The sequence below is a fragment of the Epinephelus moara genome, chromosome 13 (genome assembly GCF_006386435.1).
Source record: "Epinephelus moara isolate mb chromosome 13, YSFRI_EMoa_1.0, whole genome shotgun sequence".
Lineage (NCBI taxonomy): Eukaryota > Metazoa > Chordata > Actinopteri > Perciformes > Serranidae > Epinephelus > Epinephelus moara.
In genome coordinates this window covers 15,889,896-15,915,817 of record NC_065518.1, presented here as the reverse complement: position 1 = coordinate 15,915,817, position 25,922 = coordinate 15,889,896, and the positions used below count along the sequence as shown (strand labels likewise).

The window sequence follows — 25,922 nt, the reverse complement described above, 5'->3', positions numbered from 1 at the left end:
CCACCCCCCCCAACCCCAACAACAGTGTAAAGAAACTACAATTGCTTTGACATCGCACACAAATACACAATTAATCAAAAAGGCAGAAACCGCGGGAGCAAATAATGAAATGAATGGGGAAATGAGGACGAATTGCCTAAAAGGGGGTGGGGGGTGATATATCATTGAACCATCCTGAACTTACTTTTCGCTCTCAGTTCTCTATCTCTGGTTATAAATGACTTCAGATTTGACGTTTCCAGCCCGCAACCTTACAACAAAACACACTCTCTTTTATTCAAACAGCGAAGAAACGAAAAGAGAAAAAAAAAAAGACTTTTTGTTAAGGAATGACGGGGGGTTGTATGTTGTGCTGCTCCCATCAAGCAGAAAGGCGGGCGGTAGTCGAAGGGGCTCGCAGCCGGGCCCCACTTTGGAAGGCCCTCATAAATCCTGATTTGAGCGGGGCGCTAACCAGAGGAGGAAAGGCACGTCAAGAGAGGAGGCTGGAGAGTGGGAAAGGGGGGGGGTGGCAGCTTGCCTCTTAAAATGCTACGTCTGATTAAGTCTTCCCATTAGGTGACAGCTGAACTTTAACATTAATATGATAATATTGAAATAAGTGTGTTATTTACTTCAGCACCGGAGGGGGGTGGAGGGAAGAAAAGAGGGAAGGAGGAGGGAATGATGAATGATTTCTGGACAGCTTTGGGTGACATGCCAGGCGAGCTGACCCCCCCGCGATCCTCCTCCTCTTCCCATAATCAGACTTGACAAAATGGAGACATATGCAGAAATATTGGTTACAGTCGGCGTCACAGCCCTTCTCAGGCCTTCCCTCTCTAGTAACTGCCGGCCGCCCTGTGAGCCGCCCTCCAAATTGTCTACGGGCACTGAAGCATCTATTTCAATTGGCACTTCCTTCCTGGCCCCAGGATTTTACATTTAGTCGGTGTCATTTACATATTACTCTTAATCAAAATCCACAGTGGGCGACAGGGAGAGAAAAAAAACAAGAAAGAGAGAGCGAGAAACAAAACCGTGGCGTCACGGTTCAGGGGTAGGCACACAGGCACTTTATAAAATGGAGATGTGACAAGACATTACGGTGTGTGTGTATGTGCATGTGTGTGTGTATGTGTCTGTGTGAGACTGTGCGCATGTGTGAGTGTGTTAGGTGGCGGGTGCATAAGATAATGCAAGGACTATTGAAATATTTGCGTGTGAATGCTTGTGTTTGTGTGATTGTTGGGGGCTGCCTTGTGCATGAACTAGCAGGCGAGAGAGACAAAGACAGCGAGTTGGATACGGGTTGTAAGTGCATTTTCTGAAAAACAAAGGCAAAGAGAAGAAAAGAATGGAGACGTGTACAGTGCGCACTTGTCTTTTCCAGCCTCTTTCTGCAAGATGCTATGCTGGGCTACTGTTTCTCTTAGTCTACCCAGCCACTTAACAACAATACTGTTGCATATAACAGTACGGGCTTCACACTGTTTGTTAGTTTAGTTCGTTCAGACATACAGTAAGTGGAGCAGCATATTCTCTGTGGTAGTGCTAATCTGCTGTTAAATGCCAAAGGAAGAAGAATGTCTACTGGCCTACCTGAAGCCACCTTATTTTGCTAATTCTTTGCAACAGGAGCACCGCATATTTACTCTGTGCTACAGACACCAGCAACTTGACAAAACGATAAGTGTTCTGCACCGAGTGCTGCACATTTGGCTTTTTCTGGTAGCTAAAAGTTGAAAATTGTTCAACTTTTAGTAAAGCTGCGCTCATCACCGTCACTTTTTACCCCGTCGTCCAATCACAGTGGAAGAGGGGCAGTACAAATAGCCTACCACAAAGGCCAACTGTCACATCTTACATATGCAAGTGCTGAACAGCAACAACGATAGAGGGGAAACATGTTAATATACTGTAGACCAGTGGTTCCCAAACGGTGGGTGCTGGTCCAAAAGTGGTTCACGAGTCCATTCTGAATGGACTGCAAGTGACTCGCGAACATGTCAAGTTCGTAAAAAACATGATTTATATTGAAGTACAATAAATTTCCAGCACAGAGCTTTAATTTTGAAGTGTTGTTTCTTGCTGCAGAGTGAGTGACCAACTGACAGCTGTTTAAACTAGCTCAACGACATGGTATGATGCTGAATATATTAAACTGTGTGGACCTTGAACTAATGACTGAGGAGAACTCTGGACCACCACTCGCCCACAAAGTCGAACCGACATAGACGAGTACTTTGCTTTTGAGGCCCTGATCATCAGGGATTAATAACATTTAAATTACATTAAATTTAAATGCTTTTATAAAGGAGTTACTACATGGGATTTATTTTTTGTTTTTGTTTTTACCATATTGAGAATTGTGCAAATTTATCAGTATTGTTATCAACTACTAAATGCCTAATAATAATTATATGTCACAGCTGCACCTTGTTGAGAAGTTGTTCTGATAAATTTCATCCAAATAAAATTCCACTTCAGTGGACAAAATCACAACCTAACTAGTAACTACTGTTGATAGACAGACATTATCAATTGGGATATTTGCCTTAACATGTAAATGTTCTGGACACATTCATCCATCTAAGTGTATTTGCTTGTTTATCCATCCCTACCAGAGTTCTCTGGAAAATCACTTCAATGCAAAAAAGGTGGCCAACAGCGACACAGACTTATCACAAATGGAAAGATGGATCATTTTGATCTAATTATAAACATAATTAGATGGTGATGACTTGTAGCAAGCTCACAGAACAGGTACATACAGAGAGGTGCAGAAACAAGGTCCGTACCTGCCTCTTACCTTCTCAGCATGCCGGTGAGGATTCGAGAACTCTTGCCCAGGTTGGCGTCCGTTTCTCTCAGCTGGGGGGACAGAAGTGATGACAAGTTTTAGTTTGCATTCTGATCCAGAAAGAAACTACAAGAGTAAAAATTTAAGAAAATAAAAATGTCTCCAGCTATTAAAACCTTTCAACAACTGACCATCTCATTGTGCAATTAAAAACAGAGAAAGAACAAAGGTTATTTCTTGTAATGTAACTGAGAAAACTGCCAATGAGCACACTATATCTTATGCCAGCAACAGCTTGATGGATTAAAGTGAGAGGACCTTAAATATACACACACACACATTTCTTTCCAAAACCCTTTAATTGCTGTAAAAGGGTTAAAGTCCTCACAGTTATTACAGTAGTGCTGTAAGCTTGTGCAAGGCTACACAGCTGCACAGCCTTGTACTACTGGCCTGAAGGCAAAGTACCTTGCTCAAGGGCAATTTGAGAAGGCACCTCTAAAGTTTGACACTTTATTCTTCCACCTAAAGTTGTTGGTTGCAAGCTAGAGAGATGAATCAGACACCCTTTGATAAGAGGATTGCTTTTTTTACCTTTAGGTTACTGGTTCACCCGTCTGGAGACAACCCCCCTTTAAAGATACTTTTAGATCCTGTTTAAAAAGCTGCAAAATTTACCCAAACATAATCATAAGTCTAGAAGCATGAGCCTTTGTTGGCGCTTTTGTATAAGTAAAATCTCTGTAACTTTAAACAAGTGCTCAACAGCAGATTCCCACTTTGGAGGACATGTCATTCTGATAGCCTCCTGCTCATCTTGCTGCAAAGCAAACATGAGAATGGTGTAGGTAAATGAGTGAGAAGGGCCCTACTGTTGATATACATAGAAGCACAGGGAGTCCTTGAAGGCACACTTCAAATAATGAACATGGCTATTCAGGGCTAACTGCCTTGGATATTTTCCTTTCTCTCGCTCCATCTTCTCTCTTTTCTTTCTCTCTGCCTTTTTTCCCTTGTGGGTCACAGAGATGTTTTCATTCTATCCTCTTTATCAGGTGTAGGGACTTTCACTGGGAAAAGGAACTGGCAGAGATGTTGCCAACAAGGTGCGAGTGTGACAAAAAAAAAAAAAAAAAAAAAAGTGCTGACACCGCACTGAGTGAGCTGCCACCAACGTCTACCTGTAGTCGCATTTCTAGAGGATGATGAGGGAGTGTGGGGAAGAATTTTTGCAGAGAGGTTCTCTCTGGAGTCAGCAGGGAGTCATTCATCTTCATCTCTCTCTGAGATAATAACTGCTTTCCCAATAAAGCCGCTCTCACTCAGTGTGTTTTCATCAGTGTATTATACTGGATTCTATTCTATTTTTAATTCCTCACTTTCACATCTCTCCTTCCAACCATCCTCTTCTCTACAGTGGTTCCAGCATCACTCTTTTTCCCGTTTGTTCTGGCTCATCTTGCAGTCATCTCTCTCGCCTGCAATTCGCCCTCTCTTCCCACCCCTTCTTTACTGCTACTTTTTTCCTTTTCTTCCATCCATCCTTCCTACCCTCTGGCAGCCTGGGTTGGTGCGATGCAGGTTGCGAGAGCCAAGGATACATGTGGTACAGGGTAGGAGGTGGGGGACCTGGGGTATGGGCCCTCTGGCAAAGACAACAAGTCCTGCAGTTGCCTGATGTCTGACTCTACCCACAGATCTGTCCCCTAGATACTTCACACTTTCTCCCAAAATACATCTCTCTGAATCATTCCTTCTTTCCATTCCTCTCTCCCTCTCTCTTTCTCCACAGCCTCTCACCAAATCTCATGCTTTCCTCTTTAACCTGAAATGGAAACCGACTGAAATTTTAGTGCAGTTTGAGTGTCTAAAATTAACTATATGGAAACAAGGAGAGGATGGTGTTTTCATTTTTAATGAACAGCTCCGCAACAGAACATTCTCAAAAGACACCCTGGGTCCAGGATTGAAATATATACATATCCTTTATTATTATTATTATAAAATACAGCAAGCTTGTGCATAAAATTTAAAAGTAGTCTCTGATCCATATCGCTTCAGTCTATAGTGACAAAAGAGGGCTTTTGTAAAAAACAGGGTAAAAGTTCCACCATTGATATGTCTGTTATAAAATGTATGATGTGTTTGTATAAAAAGTGTAGTCGTATATATACAGAGACATGTTGTCAGTGGTGCGATCCGGTCTTGTTGGGATTGTAATGAATGCAGGAGGGTGGACGTGGCGATGGCGCCGCAGGAGGAGGGAAACATTTACACTTTTTTGACACCTGTTATGAACTGTGAATGGACACTTAACAGTTGTATGGCTGGACCCTGACAAGATGACTCACATGTCATGTTAATACTTGACTTACTTCAGTTAATTGTTTCATCTATATTCTATCTATTAGTATAAGTCAATCCGTACCTAATTAATTTTTTTTTTCCATCTGTGTGGGTGTTTCTGTTGCGGTGGTTGGTGTTGTTAAATTTTGTTTCTTAAGTCATAAAAAATAATATGAGCTCTCAAATGACTAATCCTTCCCTAAAAATACATATTTCATTCCCTTAAATTGTTATCTTAGTTATTTTAACTGTTGACACTACAGTTATAGCTCACTGCGGCCAATCTGGACAGTCAGGGAAAGAGGCTAAGCGGCTATTAGAAAGGCTTTATTGCTGAGAAGGGTTTTACATACGAGGAATTCGACTTGGTAATCTGATGCATAACAATACACAGAGTGCAAAGTATAAAGACATACTATGAAATAATAAAACGTACAACAGAGTATGGACAAATATTAGAAAAAGTAAAAATATATCTGTTACTTAAGTGTCTTTTTTAAAGTGTACAGTTGTGGAGAAATGTGCAAACTGTTATCCAGGGGATGTAAAAATTCATAGTCTTAGTACAAAAATATGTGCAAGAGGGGAGATAGTAAGGATGGGTGTTAATGCACAATGCCAGGAGTGGATCAGGATAAGAGTCCATGCCAGTGGGGTCCTGGGCCTTGTTGATGAGGCCTGGGGCAGTTGTGTAAAAACTGTTTTTGTGCAGGAGACTTTGCTCCTGATGGACTGTAGCCTCCTGCATGAAGTAGTTAAAGTAGTGTCGAAGTGCCCTGAAATTATTTAATTTATGGTGCCTAATTTGTAGCTACAGATAGATGCACAAACAAAGCAAAGATTACAGGCTATGGGGGGAAGATGTGTGATCACCAGGGAAGGGAGAGGACAAATGCAGTAACCTGACAGTATGAGTTTGTAATTTTAAGGCAAGAATTATTCATTTGAGGGAACAAATGAATGATTTGTCCACACAAATTGCTCATTTTGTTCCCTAAATTTAGTCATTCATTATTGATTTAAGGATATTAATACTAATCTAAGGGAATTAATATTGAAACAGCCTTTCCCTGCTACCTGTTGGCCTCTGTATGAGCTCACCTGGAGAATTGTTAGATCACATTCTTCAATCCACTGAGTACTGCTTTGCCCCGGTGTTGAAACCCTCCACTGACTTCTATTTGTACCATAAAAGCAAAACAAAAGGCCACACCCCCCGCTGAGCATAGGGCTTTGTGCATGTGTGTGTGCGCTTGTATGTGTACATTTGTGTGTGTCTGTTTGATTGTTCATATGTTGGTGTTTGGGGTAAAACTATAGCGCCGTCACCTTCTTGTTAATGCAAAAGAGCTGTTAACCAGCCCTTCCATCCTGTGTCTTTACATCTTGATTTCCTTTTACTTTACTTTTGCCCCACAAACTACCTTTAAAGCCCTCTGAGTGCGTGCATGTGTGTACATATGGTCGGGGGGGTTGAGCAAAGAAGACTCATGGGAAGGACGGAGAGAGAAAGCAAAAGACAGAGAGAGCAGGTACTCTCAGTAGACACCGTGGACTGTTTTTGAAAGGAGATGTTTGATTTCCTTTGAAATCGCCTGTGCAAGGCCCGCTGCCATGTTGTGGTCTTTAAGCATTCTGCGTTGAGGGTGCCGTCAGGGCTGGGCCCCCTTCCTGTGTTTGGTCTTTTCTGTCTCTGCCTACCTGTCTGTTTAGCCGGCTGGATGCAAGGAGGGGCAGTGGTAAGGATTGAGGGGAGGGGGTCTCTCTGAGGGAAAGTGGGAAGGATAGGGGGAAATTGGAGAAAGGTGCTGAGAGGTAAAGGAGGGGAGGTGAGGAAGGATGGCAGCTGGCAAAGTTAAGCCCGTTCAGGTGAGAGGAAGAAGAGCGGGAAAAGCCTGCAATATATCGCCACAAGTATTGCCTACATGTGATTTGGATTCTGAACGTTATCCTCAACAATTTACCTCTAATTAAACTAAAGAAAAACAAATCCTACTTGAATGCAATATAGTGATATCAAAAAATAATCACATTAACTAGCTTGTCAATACAATTTTGCTGTGTAAGCATCCCATAACCCAATCACCAGAATAAATCTTGTTGTTGAACATTTCTGCAAACTACAGATATGTAACATTTGTACATTATTATGTTGCATTTTATTGAAACTTTACATTTCTTAACAGTTCAACAGCACTGCGTTGAACTTGTGGTTATATTTAAGCACAAAAACATTTGGTTATGATGAGGAAAAGATTTGGCTTAATATACCTGCTTGTGGTCAGTCGTTGCTGGACATGCCACCGTTGTCTCACTTAAAAAACATTTGTTTGTCTCAAATAGTGGTCTGCAGCTTGACAGCCATCTCACCTAGGTGTCACGCCATCCACCATCCCCTCCACCTACCCATGACAAAGTCAGCTCATATACCATGTCAACTTCAGAAACCTTGGCATGATAAGTACGAAACAAACAAATGCAACATATCTGTGGTGTGCAGAAATGTATTGCACCAGCATCTTCTCCTGGCTACTGGGTTGATACCCGAGACAGTTTGTCTTCCATGTTTGTGTGTGTTTACTTGTCAAACCGTGCAGAGCGTGGTGAGTGTTGTCAATGTTGCTAACCAGCTGTAACACCTTTTACAGCCTCACAAACACTTGTTAGAATAGACAGATGAGTGTGTGTGCAGGTGGGCATGTGCGTACTCACCCTTTCTCTGGCTCTTTGGATCTTCTCACGGTCACTGTGCAGGTTGGAAAGAATCTCCTGACCCACTTGTTCTGTAAGAGAAGCAGGAAAATGGCTTCACAAAAATGTTGTATCCATATTCTTGGACTACCTGAAATATTAGGAATGGTCTTCAATGATCTGTACTCCCTTTTGGAGTGTAAAACACTTTCTTCTGTCTTTCAACTATGTCTCAAGATCATGAATAAAGTGGGAATAATGTGATATGATTATGGGATAAGATCAGCATGCAATCATTGTGCAAAATTGTGAGTGTACAGAGACAATGCTGTCTAGAGGGAGTGTCAGGCGGGCAGGTAGTAGAACACTGTAGCAATGGGAAGTGTTTTTTAAACCTTCTTAAAATGCTGAAGTAAATAGACAACAAGTTCTAGACAACAATACCCCAGCATCCAGCCTGCCAGTGGGGTCCACTCAGCCAATGCAATATTCATTAAGCCACTCTTTTTTAAATGCCTCTTTGTCAGTTGCAGATGTAAACACATTAACGCACAGTTATAAAACATCCCCGACAAGGCACCTGACAAGCTTGTCAGTGGTCACTGTCATTTTCCTGTCCCTTGGGTTGAGGACGAGAAAAGAAAAGCAAAAAAAAAAGATAAACCAAATAAGCTGGCCCCCCCCCCCACCAAAAAAAACCCCCACTGCTGCCATCAATGTAACCATACTGCTACAGCATTAGCGTTTAAAAATGAGGGAGGCTGAGGATGAATCAGGAAAAAAAAGGAAAAGAAGTGAAGAATCTTTGCATGGATCAAAGACAGGCTTTCAAGCGCACCAAACAAATCCGGAATAAACAACGCAGTTGCTGACTGTATTACACTACACAGGTGCCGCACACCAAAGGGCCCACGTGCTGAGCGCCTGTTTGGGGGGAGCAGTGCAAAAATGGGCTACATCTGGCAGCTAAACAAGAGAAGAGAGAGAGAGAGAGGGAAATAGAGGGAGAGATAGAGAGAGGGGATCAGGGAAAAGTAGAAAAAAGAAAGAGCACTGTCAAATGAACGACGCTCGTCTCCCATTCATCCCGTCCCTTTTACCCCCCTACACTGTAAGTGACTCAAATGTGTCTCTTCCTGCCTTCATTAATTTCTAATCTGGGACGAGACAGATTGAAGGATACCCAGATTAAACAGTGCAGTCAGACAGTCACATGTGACAAATAGGGCAGATTAAAAGCCTGAGTGCAGGTATTAATAACCATAAAAATACAAGCCCTCCCCCGTCCCCATTGGAGAAGAACAAGGGATAAACAGGAAAGGAGCTGTTGCAGAAATCTTCTGTTAAAGAGACAAATAAGCACATCTATCCATCTCTGTCATGGCTGTGGCTTTTTTTTTTTTTAAATAAATGAGTGTGACAGGGACTGCAGCAGCGGAGTTTTTTTGTTTTTGATGGCAAGTGCATTATTGGAGAGGTTTGTAAAAAGATGGATGAGGTGGCAGGAGAAAAGGCCTCCGATGATAGCTTAGCCTGAGCACTGAGCGATCATTACTCTCATTCTGCTAAGGGATGTTTTAAAAGAGAATTGTGGCTAAGTGAACGTTTCGGTAACAAAAAAAAAATATATTAAAACAAAAAAAAGGAAGGGACATGACGAACAGCCTTGATGAAAAGATACTTTCAGTGGACAGAGATGTAACCACAGTGGATTCAGGTTTCTGTGTATTGAGAGCAGAGTGCTGGTGCTATCTAAAGCACGATATGAAGCCAAGATTTTCAGTAGTGCTGTACACTGTGAAGCTATACAGACCATCCACACGTGAATGGCTGCCCTTGACAAATGTAACAGCTGCTACAGAAAAGTTAGGACACTATAGTGTAATAATTTCTCAACACTAACAGCAGGTTTTTTGTTAAGATCCAATCGGTTTTTTTAGCCTTGCTACAGCAACACTAGTGTCAGTGAATTATAGGTAATTAAAATTACATGTTAATGGGAGGAAAAGCTAATTGTATGACATTGAAAACACCACATCTGCTCAAGAGTGGCACTTTCAATAGAGTTCCAGAGTAAAGGTTGTGTGAAATCAAAAAAGTTTCATCATAGCTTGTTAAGATAAACATTTTTCTTGGCTGTGCGGCCATTAAGGTCTCTCCCAGTTCCTCCAAAAATCTCTCATCATTCCCAGAATGCAATGATGAGAGATCCCCCACACTCCCACACCCACCACCACACTGAGCCATTAGGGGTATACTCCACACCTCCCGAGGGACTGTTTGGTGTTTATTGTCTTTATCATGTATCTTCTCTTGCATTACTCATGCTCTGGCATGTATCTACATTTCCATTCATCTTATTTAAGCCATGCTGTGCAGTGGTCTGTGTAAAACTTCATTAGTTACTGGTAAGAAGAAGTTGTAGGGCAATGACGAAGAATAATCGAAGAAAGAGACTATTCGCATAGAGTGATGTATCATTTCATCATCATCATCATACACTAGATGTAGACAAGGCCTCCACCCCAAAACTGTCAACACCTGTGCAAAAAATACAGTTAACTGGTCTCTCCAGTAATAATATCTTAGCTCATGTTGATGTGGGAATTTTTTTGGTAGTCGCTGACCTTAAAATAATACTTTAACCGCAAAATGACCATTTGATTATCAATTACTCACAGCATGTTATCTTGAATTTGGCAAGAAAACGCTTTTCTCTCTCATGCCTCTACAGTGAATGAAGAATCCAAAAAAGGCGTATGCTCAGTATTTCCCAAACACATGCATGTTCACTAAAACATTACAATTCAAAACACGTCAATACAAACATTTTCAGAGTTTGAAAACAGATGGTTTGATATAGTTTTGCTGTTGTTAAATGCGGCCGCGACCTTTACTTAAATATGTGAAGAATGTTCAGTCTTTTTGGATTCTTCGTTCACTGTGGAGACATGCAAGAAAAACAACACTTTAAACTCACAAATTCAAGGTTATACACTGAGTAATTGACATACAAAAGGTCATATGAAGGATTTCCTAAAGCTGCATTTTGCAAATGTTAACATATATAGAAAACACATATAGAAGTTTATCACTACATTAAATTGCACAAAATCAAAATAAACATAGAATTCACAACGACAAAAATGTGGGGTATTAAAAAAATGTACAGTTGATAAAAACAAAGCAGGAGAAGAGAAATAATTCAGTGTTAATGCCCCTGACTTGTTGCTCGTTAGTGTTTAAAATATTCCCCTCCTGTTTAAACGGCTATTAACAATTTAAATAACCCTGGCCCAGAGGCCTTGCTCTGACTCACTTGTTAGAGATCCCCATCCCCAAAGGTCCATTTAACAAGCCCATTATTCCATTACATTACACTCACACCAGGACCAGTGAGCCTTAATTCAACTCATTCCTCTAATGTAACTGTAGGAAAGAATTAGTATAGAAAAAGTTGAAGGCACAAATTAGATTGAGGGGGATGTAAAGGCTGGATCAGGAATCAGACACACTGCATAGAACAGTCCAGCTCTGTTTTATCTCGGCTCAAAACCTCACCGTTTTGTTAATAATGATATGGTAGAAAGAAAATATATTTACCGGGCAATTAATTTTACTAGTGCAGAGCAAGCACCATAAAATGGGCTAAACACAGTTGGAGAGAATTACTTCTGTCTTCTCTGACTCCTTGATAAAGCTAAACCAAAAAATAATAAGCAATTCTTTGATAATTGTTTATTGCAAAACTTTCCCCAGTCCCAGCTCACCTACAGTAACGGTGTGCTGCTTTTCTTAGTCTTACGTGATAAACTGTATATCTTTGGATTGTGGAAGGTTGTTGAGACAACATAAGCAATATGATGACATCATCTTAATCTAGCTGATTGTCGCTGGCTCTATGGTTGGCGCTCAAACTACAGAATGCATTTCAGCATTTTGTATACCCGCCACCATGAATACAAAGAGTAGAAGCAGAATGAGGGCGAGACCCACACTCTCTCAATTCAATTTAATTCAGTTCAGTTCAATTCAAATCAATAAGCTTTATTGGCAAGACATTGCTCTCTCTCAAATGTAGACCAAACTCAGATCAAATGCACTAGGCAGTGTTTATCAAATACAAACCAATTTCTGTTTCTGTATTGCTTTCCTCACCTAAAAGGTCATCAGAGACATATTTTAGTGGACAGTTTGGCTGTAATAAGAGAAGCTATGAACAGGAAGTGGGCGCCATACTGTTTCTTGTAGTGTAAAAACAGAGGCTAAGCAGTGCCGAACAAATATAAACCAAGATTCTGTTACTGAGTTGCCTATTTCCTCGCATCAAATGTTTTCATAAACATGTTTTAGCTCACTGTTTAACTGTGACATGAGATTGTTTGTTACTAGCCAGCCGCCATATTGTTTCCTGTGGAAAAACGGCCGAGGTTGCATCAACAGAAGCATTTATTGGTCCTGTTAGTTGTAGGGTTTCCACCTCTTGAGCAAAAGTGAATGCCATAGCCTTTTTCCTGTTTTAAATTTCCAAGGTATTTATGTGCTTCTATGGCATAAACAGCCCAGTTGTATGAGAAAAAAAAATCATTCCAGCAGTGTAATACTTTTTTAAACTTCAGGAAATTGTGTCGGGCATTTTTTACTACTTTCTGACATTTTACTGGCCAAAACTTTCAGCAGATTAATCAATAAAGACACCAATCATTAACTGCAGCCTTATTCCGACATACTTCCAAAGACATAAAGGTTCGCATATTTTCGCTTGTTGTCAGATGCTGTAAAGAAAAGGCTCAACTAATCATTTATAATTCTGTGTAAAAGGTAAATATCATAAACTCCCCACGTCCCAGGTGAGGCTGGCTCAGGACGACACAGCTGAGAAAGCCAACAACTGGGGTACCATCCAAACCTCCACAGCCTTCAACTTTCTCCAGTCTGTGGGCACATTTAATTGGAGGCATCATCTATTTTACAGGAGCTGTTTCAGAGCAGTTACACACTGTCTAAGGGCTCTGTCTCTCTTTCTGTGTTGCCTTTTTTAACTTGCTCCCCTCCGTCCCCAGAGCTGAAAGGGTACAAGACCTGACAGTGGTGTGCTCTGAGGCTCAGCACAGCTCCTTTTCATTAAGCAGTTGAGACCACTTTTTGAAGGTTACCACACACACTTGTATCCGGACACAAGCCACACACTCCAACAAACGGGGTATGGAAACCCACGGGAGGGTTGAGGGGAAGTGAGGAGGAGCCTGATAAATGTTAGACCATACATTTTTTCCCTCCCTCGCTCAAGCTCGCTCTATCACTCACACACACAGATACATCCACACACACAGTGCAGCAGTCAACTTATATGCCTGTGACTCCCAGGTGAATAAAGTTACCTGTCTTTGTACACTTCCAGAGAAGCTTTTTTTAAGGACTTCTCAAGTCTACAACTGCCTGGTGACATACTTTCATCACCTCCATCAAAGTTGTACCCACACTGGGATGTATTTGTAATGCTGAGCCCACAGGCCATGAGGCTAGCGCCTTCGCACTGAGCTATAGCTCAAAATAAAGAGGTGCCAAGTGCTAGGTCACAGGGGGGGCATGTAGCATCTGGGGGCTCAGCAATGTTATGACAGGGTACTTATAATAATAACAAACTCTATCGCATGTTCATCGGAAACTGTTACTTCGCAGGACAGGTGATAAAGCATTTAATGAGAGTCAAATAGACTCCTAAGATAGGTCATCTCTTATTTTTACCCCTGCCCTCATTTTCAAGTGTCCCTTTGCCCCTTGGACCAGAGTCAGAAGAGGTAAAGGTTGAAATCTTCCCCTATGAAATGGGATGGCAATTATGATATCATCACAATGACATTTGCCATTTATCCGGTGCAGAATGATAAGCATGGACACTCGCGTTTAGTTCAACCTAAGTTTAACGCTATCGATCGATCAAGCAAGTCATCAAATAAAAAAGGACATTGCTTCATTACCAGGCCACTAGCAGTGCTCTGTCGGCTAACATTTGCAACCCATGCTCCTACTATGTCAATCTGCACTGATATTAGAGCAGCAGTGTGAAGTGCAGCAACTTTGCAATTCCAGGCATCATCAGTGGGGACTAATTCCACATGGAAATATGTGAGAATGTGGAATTGTAACTTAGCTAACTAGCTAGTTAGCTACCAAGGCAACAGTATACTACTAGCGATATTTGCTGTTAAGCTTGTTGTAAAGCAAATGACCATAATACATTAAAAGTGCTATGGTGATCTTTATTGAGACAGAAAATACATTTTTTTTGGTTTCTTCTGTTGCTTTTTTAGCCATCTTGCCAATGCTTTCTCATCACACTTGGTTTGGAGTGCTCCTCTGAAAACCTTCTGTTTAGAAGGCCATGTAGCCCAAACACTTTGCCCAACCTCTCTAGAGGCTTCCCACACATTTTTACCAATTACCTTTCAAAACTTTTCTGTAACTTTTCCATAACATGTCACCCCATTTCTATGATTTTATGTAAGTAGTTTAAAATGGGTAGACCTATGAGCATGCACTCCCCTTGCATTTGCGGCTAAGAAAGCTGCTAGCTCTTGCTAACTTTACTTGCTCAGCAGATTTTCCAGCCACCAACTAGGTGCATATGGCCGGCACGTACAGAAACTTCACAAAACATCAAGGCCCCGCCCCTTTTTGGGGATAGAAAACCAAAGATCCTGTAGCTGTCAATGCAAATTGATGCACGTTTGGATCATAATTTTGACAGGTTTGTATGCAAGGACTTTTAATAAACAACTGTTTCTCAGTCAAGCTAATGTTAGCAATCTATCAGTATTAACTGCCACCAGCATCATTTAGCGATCTATGAAACTGATAATGAATATACACATATCATATGTGCTTCAAATTTCAGTATGAAAGCCTTGGTTAACCTGCCACACAACAACTTGTCACCATTTTCATGTTTCTCTCCTGATGAGCGTAATATTTCCCCCAAAAGGGGGCATGGCCGAACCCTGTCTCTATCCCAACAAGAATCGGTACACCCTATCCTTATACATACATGAATGCCCAAAACAGAGGGGTATGGGCTAAATGGTAGGGGCAAGAGGTGTAATGAGATTGAGCCTTGTGATTTATGAGAGGAAGTGCATTATCCTTAATTTTTTTTCCACCCTGTGTGTTTGACATGCATTCCTCTTAAACACCACACTGTTGGGGTACTTTTATGAAGGTGAGGCACTGGCTTGTTCTTGCAAGAGTCTACGCACTTAAAAGGCCCAAAACAAGTAATATTCTGGGCAGGGAGAAGCAGAGCCAGTCCATCCTGACTTAGCCCATGCATTGGCCCTTCCCCTTGCATGTGCATGAGTGGTGGTGGGCAGTCAGGGTGGATTTCTGGGGCCTTTCTTCACTCCGCCAGGCTCTGTTTTATTCATCGCCTGCGCCCTGACCCCGCAGAGCTCCTGTTCTGACAAATCACTTCTGATTAAGACAGATCTCAGTTAGTCAGCCACTCAACTTGGCCTATTCATCATTCCATAGAAAATATCCCTCTCTCGTCCCCCATCCCGCCTCCTCCTCCCGGCTCGTTTGCCTGTCCGTCAGACCGGAGCAAGGCGCAAAAGAAATTTCCGCTGCTGTTTTAAATGGCTGATTATAGACAATTGGTGGATGGAGAGACGTAAGAGCGTCTTATGGGTGATAAGACGTAGGTTTAATGGGTATAAATGACCAGGCCTGTAGGAGACCAGCTGGTAATAGAACCATTTGTTTAAAGCTGAACCGGGGTGGAGAGAACTGAAAGCTGTATTTTGCCTTCTATTTGAGCTCCCCCTCCTCTTTTCCCTTCACCTCAGCCTCAAATTCTCAGATCACTGGATTTACATTTTTTTTTTTAAACAGCAAAGTCCCCTTCACCGTCTTCAATGAGAATTGATGAGGCTTGGAAAGGAATAGCTTGTTTCACATTTATGAAATCACCTACATGTCCCTGTGGACACTACTACAGATACTCTGACACATGGGTTAGTAACAATGTAAACAGAATATTTACTGTTAGTGTAAATACCAATACAGTCAGATGTCCAAGAGCATTTATATGCAAAGATATGCCATAATAAACTACATCAAACTCCTTACGCCACGCCGAGGCATCTAGACAGCCGCAAAGCTATTGTGTTAAAATTTCTAACAAACCAGATTAAATTAACCTGAACGACAACCCTGCTGGTGGCAGCGGGCTGAGAAGCAGGCGGGGTGAATGCAGAACGAGGGTTCCTACAAGCAAATTGCCTGGACTTAATCAACCAGTCTTACTGAACCATCCAAATGAAAACTAATGGACTTGGGTGCTTGCTGTGATTGCCCCACATGCAACAATGTGCGGGCAGGAGCGTTTCTTTCTGAGGTCTTCAATTAAAAAAAAAACAGGGAATTTCTACAGACGGCTGGTCAGCCCTATACACCTATTCTCCGCGTATCCCGATTGGTCAATTGTGAAGCTCAAACAGAGCGGACTTATTAATTCCATTTCCAGTGCTGGGAAAATGATTTTTTTATGTGTTGATTAAACTTGGTCAAAATTGTAAAAAATGTATGAAGTGTAGAATTAAAAGTCATTTCCGAATGAGCTAATTTGTGTATGCATTATTCATAGTGGTGACATTTGTGTCACACAATTGCGCTGGACACATTGCAACTGAAATATAAAAAAATAAATAGTACATGAATTAAAAAAACAGCAAAAAAAACATGAGTACGTCAAACTTTATTCAACCACAGTCAGCCTTCATAATAAAAAAACAGACTTTAAGTGCTTTGGTCTGCAACTTAAATAATGTTATTATCAGCTGAGTGGCTATATAAAGGATGGTGCCACAGCATATATTGTAATAACATAATGACCATATCTAAGCTGAAGGTCAAAGTTATGTAAGAATACAAAAGACCTTAGCAAAGGAGAAATTAAGAAGAAGAAGAAGAAGAAGAAGAAGAAGAAGAAGAAGAAGAAGAAGAAGAAGAAGAAGAAGCACATACTGTTAGATTTGTGCTCCAAGAGCTCCAAGACTAGAGACTAAAATGTGGGAGAAAACAACATGTCAGTTGGTCCTAATCAAACACAACATCTGATTTAGCAACCGTTGGTGGAACTGACGGAGGAGAAAAGTTTGCCAGTTTGTCGGAAACGGACTCAGGGAGAGATATACGGAGGAGGAGGGAAGAAGAAAGAGAAAACTTGACGTTCCTCTGGTTCATTTTCAACAGTTTAGGAGCGTTAATCATCACATTACTGTTGATTAAAGGCTTTTACGTCTCTAATCAGAAAGTTGACAGGCAGATCAAAGAGCGAAACACAAATTTCTTGCCTTTTAATTATCTGTACAACACCACACCTCGGGCAGCTCTTCCCTGCCTATCTCCTCAAACTCAGCGAAAGACTGCGAAAGGAGATCTAACACTCTACAACAGTTCATTATCCAATAAAATGGGAGATGGGGGAGAGAAAAAACACACACACACGCACACAATTACACACACCCACACACAAAGCTTTAAGGCTTTATGATTAGTGAAGACCTGGGGGAGGCCTGCAGTCTTCTTTATTAACATGTCCCGAATTGGAACACCTTAATTATGTTTGTCAAAATCGGACTTGGCGTCAAGCTCATTTGCATGTTTTGACAAGGCCTGTTGGGAGCCTCCTTCTATTTTCCTTCAGAGTGCTACGAGTGCTAGGAGTATTTAGCACTTTTCAACACCTACTGACAATAGATTCTTGTTGCTAAATGAATGAAATAACTTGTTAAATGTGCTTTGTTGGACTGGCCCACCCAGCGCCACAGTTTGAGTTGAAAGTTAGAACTGACGCAAACGCCGAGTGAAGTACACACAAAGGAGCCTCTAGACTGTCTTGATCAATGCTTGATCGCCACTCCTGTTCAAACTGACGAGGATGTGACTGTTCCTGCCCAGCTGTTCCCTGTCAAGTGGTTTGGACATGAAAAATCGGTGCTACTTTTAGAAAAGATTTGGCATCGCTTTGGAGGTTCTCAAAAGTCCTGCGTGTTCCTTAGCACATTCAGCACTACAACAGATTGCTACCTGACTCACGATCACATCCTATTTGAATATAAGAAAGCAACGGACCACTCCCTCCCCTCCCCCCATTAACAGCTCACTAAATGAATCCTCGTTACGTCGATGATATGTAAAACAAGCGTGGTCGAAAACAAACAAACAATCTGTGGGGACACATGGACTGTCGGCAGCAATTTAGCAAAGGAGAAAAAGGAGGGCATGAAAGCGAGACATCAAACATTAGCCTGAATGGAAGGCGCGGGCCATTAGAAGTGGTTGCACTGACAGGATCTGACAGTTGGAAACACTTAAAGATTATTTTCCTCAAACTTTGAATTCATTAATACTCATGAGCTGAGGAAGAGCTCCCAAAACACGGAGAAAAAAATGAGAGAGCTGGGCTAAGTGTTGAAGCTGGCTGTAGAGTGACAGGTTGCACCACCGGGACCAGTTCAACCTCTGTGAATGGACTAAGGTTGGGCGAATGGATGGATTGTCCATCGTCTATTGACAGAGTACGTCTCCAGATGTTTTTTTTGTTTTTGTTTTGTCATCTTATTTTGCTAATTAAATTATCTGTCTCCGAAGAACAAGAGAGAGACGCTGCACAGAGGGCAGCTGGCACAGTGTAAAAACGAAGCGTGCAGGTCTGGCTATGCAAGACTATTCAGTGAGAAACTCTCGTCAGAAAGCTAACACTTAGCACAAAGAGGCCAGCGACGACAGAAAAAGACAGAAGGGAAACAGCATGTAGAGGCAGCATATTTTAACATCTAACTGTGAATTAAGGGCTTATTTTGGTGGACAGGAGTTGGTGATTTTTGGAACAATGGAGAGATTTTCTGATATTCTTAGTACAAACAAATTTATTGGTTATATGTGCTTCATCTCTTCTCAATGAAATTTGATTATGGAGTACAAAACCTAGTGTCCTAACATTGTTCAGGGCTCAAAATACTAGCTCACATCTCAACCTTGGTCTGATGATTCCAATGAGTATTTTGTAGAGACTTGAGAATGGTGGTTTTCCCAGTAGGAGAACTGATCAGAGATTCTGATGGGACCAAATTTGGTGATATTACACATCAGAGTCAAGGACTTATGACAGCTACCAACATATTTATCTTTTCTAGTTGGCTTTAAATACATGTTAAAATAAGTGTTTCAAAGAATAACTTGTGTAAAACTTTTCCGATCACTGAGCTTACATTGTTTCTGCATCCTCAGATGTCAGGAATTAAGTTGTTAAGTAAGCACAACTGTTAGGAATGACGGCCAAAACTACACATTAAAGACCAATATTGTAAAAACCATCACTCTCCTAAAGGAAGAAAAGCTTGTTCAACTTTCTTGGTGACAAGGGTATGAAAATAAAATACTTGTCCTCTATTTGTCGTGTATGAGAGCGCTGAATATAAAATGCTCCTTTCTTGTATTACAGCATCACTTCAACTTTTTATGTGTGTGGCATGCATTAAATTCTTTTAACAATTCACTGCCACAGGCATAGTTGCCCTCTTATGCGCAGATGATACATCAAATTCTCTTTGGCAAATCTAAGGTGCTCTGACAATTTCGTTTGAGCGAACAACAGTGGAGCCTGTTATCAGAACACTGCGTCATTGTGTCTGCTGTGACAGACGGCACAAACAGAAGTTTGTATTTTACTTTAGGGTAATACCATCGCACTTCCCTGGTCTGGTAAAGGGAAAATAATACTGCCATTATAGGGGGAACACGAAGCACAGAGGGAACTCACAAAAGAGAGACACATCATGCGCCTCATTTAACAATGACCGGGGCCACGGAGTTGAAGGCAGATTATTGTCAGCTTGCACTGTGAATACACACAACATGGCACGACATGTGAGGGCACGTCAAAGCTCTTGGGTACAGTGTACATTGTTTGTGCTTACTTAACATTGTTCCTTTAGAACATGTAGTCATTTTCAAAGAAATTCGATGGTTTACGCATCCTCATTGAAAGCCTCATATTGGAAAGTTGGACATTCTGTAAAGTACAAGGTTTTACATACAATATATGAATCACATACAATAAATATGACTTCAGTGACTCCCAGTGAGGATGACATTGTGACACCGTGAAGTGCTAAAAAGAACGATCTGTCACTATAAACCCTAAAAAAGCAAAATCACCTATTCTGACAGAATTAAATTGCAGCACTTACTCAGCATTTGTTATCACGCCATTAAATGGCCGTTATCAGTGATGATAAGCATCATAGATATGGGTTAGAAGGGCATGCTACAACTACTATTAAGCCCCGTTTCCACCAAACACTTTCGGTATGGTACCTTTGGAACCAAACGTACCCTTTAGCTGTGGTACCTAGACCCTAACGTTTCAACTGCAAACCGTACGTAGCCCTGAGCAGAGTGACCGTTCTCTATTGACCAATCAATGAACTGCAGTGTTCACAGCTCCACCTTTTAGCACAAGATCTATGTGCTAGGTACCCAAACCTAAGGGGTACCAAAAATGGGAACGGTACAGAACAGTTCCATCCACAACTTTTCGCAATGCAAACGGAAAAATAGCGTACTGAACTGAACTGAACCGTACCATACTGCTAGGTGGAAACGGGGCTTTGGGGTGACAAGGCCATTATCAGGCCATGAAAAAAAAAGTAATGCCATAAAGGGCTTTCTCAAACAAAGAAAAACACACGCACATCCAAACCGGAAGAGGGGCAGGTGCTGAGTCGAAAATGATGCAAACAACAGAAAAATCAAACAGCTCACACACTGCAGGGCTCCAATGCTCAGTCGTAATTTATTCAGGTAAGTAACGTTTCGAGCGTCAGGCTCTTCATCAGACTTTTTTTTTTTTTTTTTTGAAAAATAAAAAATAAAAAAAAATTTAAAAAAATAAAATAAATGAAATAAAGGGCTTTCTCCCATGTTTGAGAAATATTGGTTTGAGTCCCATGGGAAACCAATAATTATCCCCAACCATGATCTATTTCTAAACCTAACCAAGTGGTTTTGGCACCTAAACCTAAGAGAGGTAAAAGTCAAACGTAACAAACTGGTATTGGCCATTGAATTCACTGACAACAGCCTTCTGAAACCTACTAGCAGATTTAGCAGGCCCCTACTAACCCATATCTATGAGGCTAATAACCACAGATAACGACCGTTTAATGGGCTGATAACATCCCAATCAGAGTTATTTGACAGTTTCGGCTAAAGGCAGCTTTCAGCAGTCAAACTGATATACGACAAAAAACATAGGCCGGCATATTGTGTTACTTGAATTCCAGAAACTTAAACACAAAGAGGACTACGAGGCCGTTTACACGTACACGGTGATTTTGATAAATGGAGACATCTTCCTTCGTTTGTGCCCTTCGTTTACACGCAAACGGAGATTTCTCCTCTGAAAACGAGTCTTTCTAAAAACTCCGGCCAGAGTGGAGATTTTGGAAAACTCCAGTTGCGCGTTTGTATGTAAACTGAGATAAACGGAGATAAACGGAGTTATAGGCAGCCGACGTCACAGTATGCGCCGGAACTTGCGCCTGTGTCAGAAGTGCGACCTATGTTGCTATGATGACAATGGATACATGGAAGGCTTGAGCTTCTCGTTACACTGCCACCTACAGGTTTGGCATGCTCGCTTCTCGTTACACTGCCACCTACAGGTTTGGCATGCTCTTGTATATATATACACGGGTAAGTGTAAACGAAGATCTTTTTGAAAACAGAGACGGTGAAATGTCCGTTTATGAAAATAGCCGGCAACGTGTAAACGGCCTCTACAATTCATCCAGAATATCCTGAGCAACAACGAATTCCCGAGTTTGTCTGTTCACATGCACAAATGTAATATAACACTGTGCATCACTGCTGGGGTGATAAGGTGTCTCCTGTTCCTCATCATTAGCTAAAACAGGCTTAAGTGAATACTCAACACGTCTGCCACCATCTTCCACACTAATGAAGCATATCTAAGTTTTAAGACATGGCAGAACTAATTTAATCTACCTTCTGAGGGGCCTTAGCGCCATCAAATTAATTATTCATAAAGGACATGATATTATAACTCAATTGTCAACTCAGTAGCTGGCCCTTTTTTTTAACCTCCCCCTGCCTGTCGCTCTCTTTTGTCTTCGGCTCTCTCTTTTTTTAAAGCAAGTCCTTTGCTTTTAATCTATAACTGAGCAATACACATTGTCATTGTAGCTGCAGAGCAAAATTATTTCCTTTTTTTGTTTTTTGAAGTTTTCAGATGAAGGTGACAATAGGGTAAGGTAGGAGAGTTTCTACGATTGGTGTGGCTCCCTGTGGGTTTTGCGGTATGCTGATGGGGCCAGCTTCACTATAGAGAAAAAAGAAAGACGCACAGAGAGAGTCATCAAGTCTGTAATAACACAACCTTAGATACATTTATTTTCCCCTCATGAATAATGTATGCCATCTGGCAAAGCTAATCTTGCCATAATGTTGCTTAGACAGGTTGGCCACGAGGAGGTGGGACCGGATTTCTTTTACACACTGTGATTCTTTTAGCTAGGTGTCATTTTCTGTTCAGGGATAGCATGATGGCATGCAACCCTGTCATGACTGACAGGAACAGCAGCAGCCAGGCACGGCTACAACACCCTATAGTGAGAAACTAATACTAATATGCTGATTCCTCATATAAGTATGTGGGTCCTCTGTGTAAACCAGCATGTGGTCCACACAGCCAGGCAGCCAAAAGAAAAAAATAACCACTAACAACTCTAATACTTTCAATATTTCTACTGTGACAAAGTATCCATGTGCAAACTCTGCACACAAGATCAATTCATGCCACAAAACACTTGCATATACATACTGTATTTGCACCCCATAAATAAACATTCAAACACATGTACACACCACATGAGTGTATAACAGCTCTGCAGCTGGTCAGAAGAAAAGACATTTTTTAAGAATATTAGGCTGGAGGGGCTACAACCAAGCAGTCTCACAAACACAGCCATAGAGGAGCCATCGTTGGCTGTTGACATTGATGGCAACATTTTTGGATCCAGCATGTGGCTGTAAACATACTTAGCAACAACCCAAACAGTTTTTTTGTCTCTTGACTCCATAAGTATTTATTGTTAGAAAGGTACAACTGACAGCCAAGGCCTATGATACCTGTTGGCATGACTCGTACACATATGTGAACTTGTGTCATATGAGAGCACTTTAAAAATGTAGACTGATAGAATTTACATTGACTTCCAAAACGACTTTGGTTGCTGTTGTAAACACGTCCTCAACATCATGAAACAGTCACAGTTCAATTCCAAAACTACCTCATTGGTTTAGTCACGAAGACTACATGGTTAGGTTTAGAAAAACTTAATGCATTGGCATTAAATAAATTCAGTCAGGAGCACTTAAGTCAAAGACAACTTAATTTCCATTTGCAGTATTATGTTTGGCAGTATGTTTTTTGGGGCCTCTCTGCCTTTCCTCAGGCCTGCACAGAAAGCCTCTTCCATGTGCCTACAACTCTGCCCTTCCACGTGCAAAGGAAAGCCTTAGGCAGAGAGAGCAAACCTCCCCGCCCTTCCATGCGCCTACATGGAAAGTAGGGATGTACCGAATATTCGGTAACTGAATGTATTCGGCCGAATATTGCAAAAAAAAAAAACATTCGGTATTCGGTGGAATAAGTGAAAAGCAAGGCCGAATAATAGCGGCGTGTTTTGATAACGCAATCAAACAGCGTGCGGTGATGGACGGAGTAAAATGTCGACAGTGTGGCGATATTTTACTCCGTCCGTCAGTGCACTGGCATTTGTGACTAAAAATAGTTTTGTGCGGGCAAAATAAATCATTCAGCACGCTGTGTTAGTACAGATTTCAACCAGCAGCAGAAACGAAACGGCGAATCCCGCCGGTTGTGGGTTGAATGGGGGTCACAGACACGGACAGGAATACGTATTCCTGTCAAATACGGCGGCGCATGATAACGGTTTACCGGCGACGGAGAAGTCTGGCTCCAGGTGAATAACTTGTTGTCATGACTGCCCAAAAGTACCTGAACAGCCGAGCCATGGAGGCACACAGTATGTGGCGTATCAGAGGAGAAACGAGCCGTTCACATTTCTCTCTTTGTGGCAGGTAATGGCCCACAAACCTCACCGCACTTTAGGGACTGTTGTTTACTTATGAAGGGACTTGTCAGGGGAGGAGGGTGGCTGGTTGATTTTTATTTCATTTATTTATTTTATTTTGATCCCCCCTATGTTAATCACTTACTGATGCTGTTTCTGAAGTATGAATAAGTCAATAAGTAATTTATTTCATTGAAATATCATTGATGTATTATAGAAAAGTGATTTATCTTTTTATAAATGACAAAAGGCACATCTGCCTAATTTTTGCTGTGGTATCGTGATACTACTCAGAACCGTGATACTTTCACTGGTATCGTACCGTGGGTCCCAATTTTGGTACCGTGACAACACTAATCTGGAGAGGGTTCATCTACAAAAACTAATGAAAAACTAAAAAACAGGATTCGGTATTCGGCCAAGCATTTAATATTATTCGGCTTCGGCCACAAATTTTCATTTCGGTGCATCCCTAATGGAAAGCCTAAGTTAGAGAGAGCACACCTCCCTGCCGTTCCATGCGCATACATGGAAAGCCTAAGGCAGAAAGAGCAGCAGCAAAGACCCCCCAGGAACAGAACAGAGCAGCATCAATGACAAAAAAATGACATTAATAAGTCAGACACAGCATAAAAAGGAGGAGCTGGGGTGGAGACAAGTTGTAAAGCGGCTTGCAGAGGAAGGGCACCCTTATTGAAATTCACCGACTGGTATACAACACGTCACACGTCACTAGTGTAGCATGCTACACACACTAGTCTACTGGTCTATGTTGTTATTAAGAGACGTCAATGTTGGCTTCAGGATGCGAACACTGGTCTCCTGTGTGAAAGTCCTGTTTGTTTAACCCATCCACCCTATAGGGGCTTCTTCAACATTCGTACATTATTACATAAATTTTGTTGAAAGCTTGGCTTATCTGCTTTTTGCTGAAAATGGATACCTAACGTTTTATATGAAGGGTGGATGGGAGCAGGGAGACCTAACAATTCAGTCTATGTGCAGACCAGATAACAAAAACAATGAGGTAAATACAAGCTAAGAGCAAACCCTTCCACACACAGTCATCGGATTTAATGTTAATGAAAAGTATCATTGATTGCAGGCTTAGAGGGACCTTTAACCTGTGGCGTTTTCGACCCCTAACAGCACTATGTAGTGATGTTTTTATGAGGTTTTAGACGGCCCTAATTAAAGTTTCCTCTCAAGGTTTCCTGCGGAGGTAGACATCATCTAACAAAAGAACTCTTCTTTAACTTGAACAAGAGCAAACTAATTTATAAAATTAAACAGGATATTACAATTCAAGTAAATTAAATGTGCGCCATTTGACTAAATAAATATTTTCAAGGTTCCAAAGTGTTGTCAATGACCAGCAGTGTAAAGGTTAAGTGAAAAAGAAATAATGTAGTTATTAAAAGCAATGCGGAACACAAACTGGGTATGTTAAAAGTGAGCAGCATTTTTTTAATAAATAGCTTTTCTCAGGGTTTCTACAGCATGTGGCAAGTTAGATTTAAGACTTTTAAACTGCAATCAATACAAAGAGCCATGCCACAATGAACATTTTCATTTTGGGTAATCTAGGGCACAGGGACAGCTCACTAACATGTCTTGGCATTTTTAAGACTCTTGAAATATTTATTTCAAAACATTTTAATAACCATTCAGGTCTTATTTCTAAATTAATGAATTCAATGTCCTAGTTCCAGTTCTAGCCATTGCTGTATTTTGCACAATGAAACACCATAGCAACATGTCCACAGATAGAAGCTGTATGTGTGACTGTTTTAAGAAGTCACAAATAAGACAGAAGTGCTAATAAAAAGTATATTACCACAGGTGTCACTTCTGTTTGTGTGGAGCAGCCATTTTGGATTTTGAGGTCGGGGTTGGTGAGGTTCCTCCAACTTTCTGAG

The 25,922-nt window shown here is 41.3% G+C and overlaps 1 protein-coding gene across 4 annotated transcripts in view; it reads right to left on the bottom strand.

Annotated features, from left to right (window-relative positions):
- The window catches only part of vti1a (vesicle transport through interaction with t-SNAREs 1A), a 149,604-nt gene that overhangs the window by 50,352 nt on the left and 73,330 nt on the right, over positions 1–25,922 (bottom strand). For 2 of the 4 annotated variants that reach the window (XM_050059307.1, XM_050059308.1), the window contains 2 exons: positions 7,841–7,911; positions 2,781–2,853 (listed from right to left, as the gene is read on the bottom strand). In XM_050059307.1, the coding sequence (XP_049915264.1) occupies positions 2,788–2,853; positions 7,841–7,911 (137 nt within the window). In that variant the 3' untranslated portion in view covers positions 2,781–2,787. The remainder of the gene's footprint in view (positions 1–2,780; positions 2,854–7,840; positions 7,912–25,922) is intronic. The other 2 variants (XM_050059305.1, XM_050059306.1) reach the window with 1 other exon arrangement.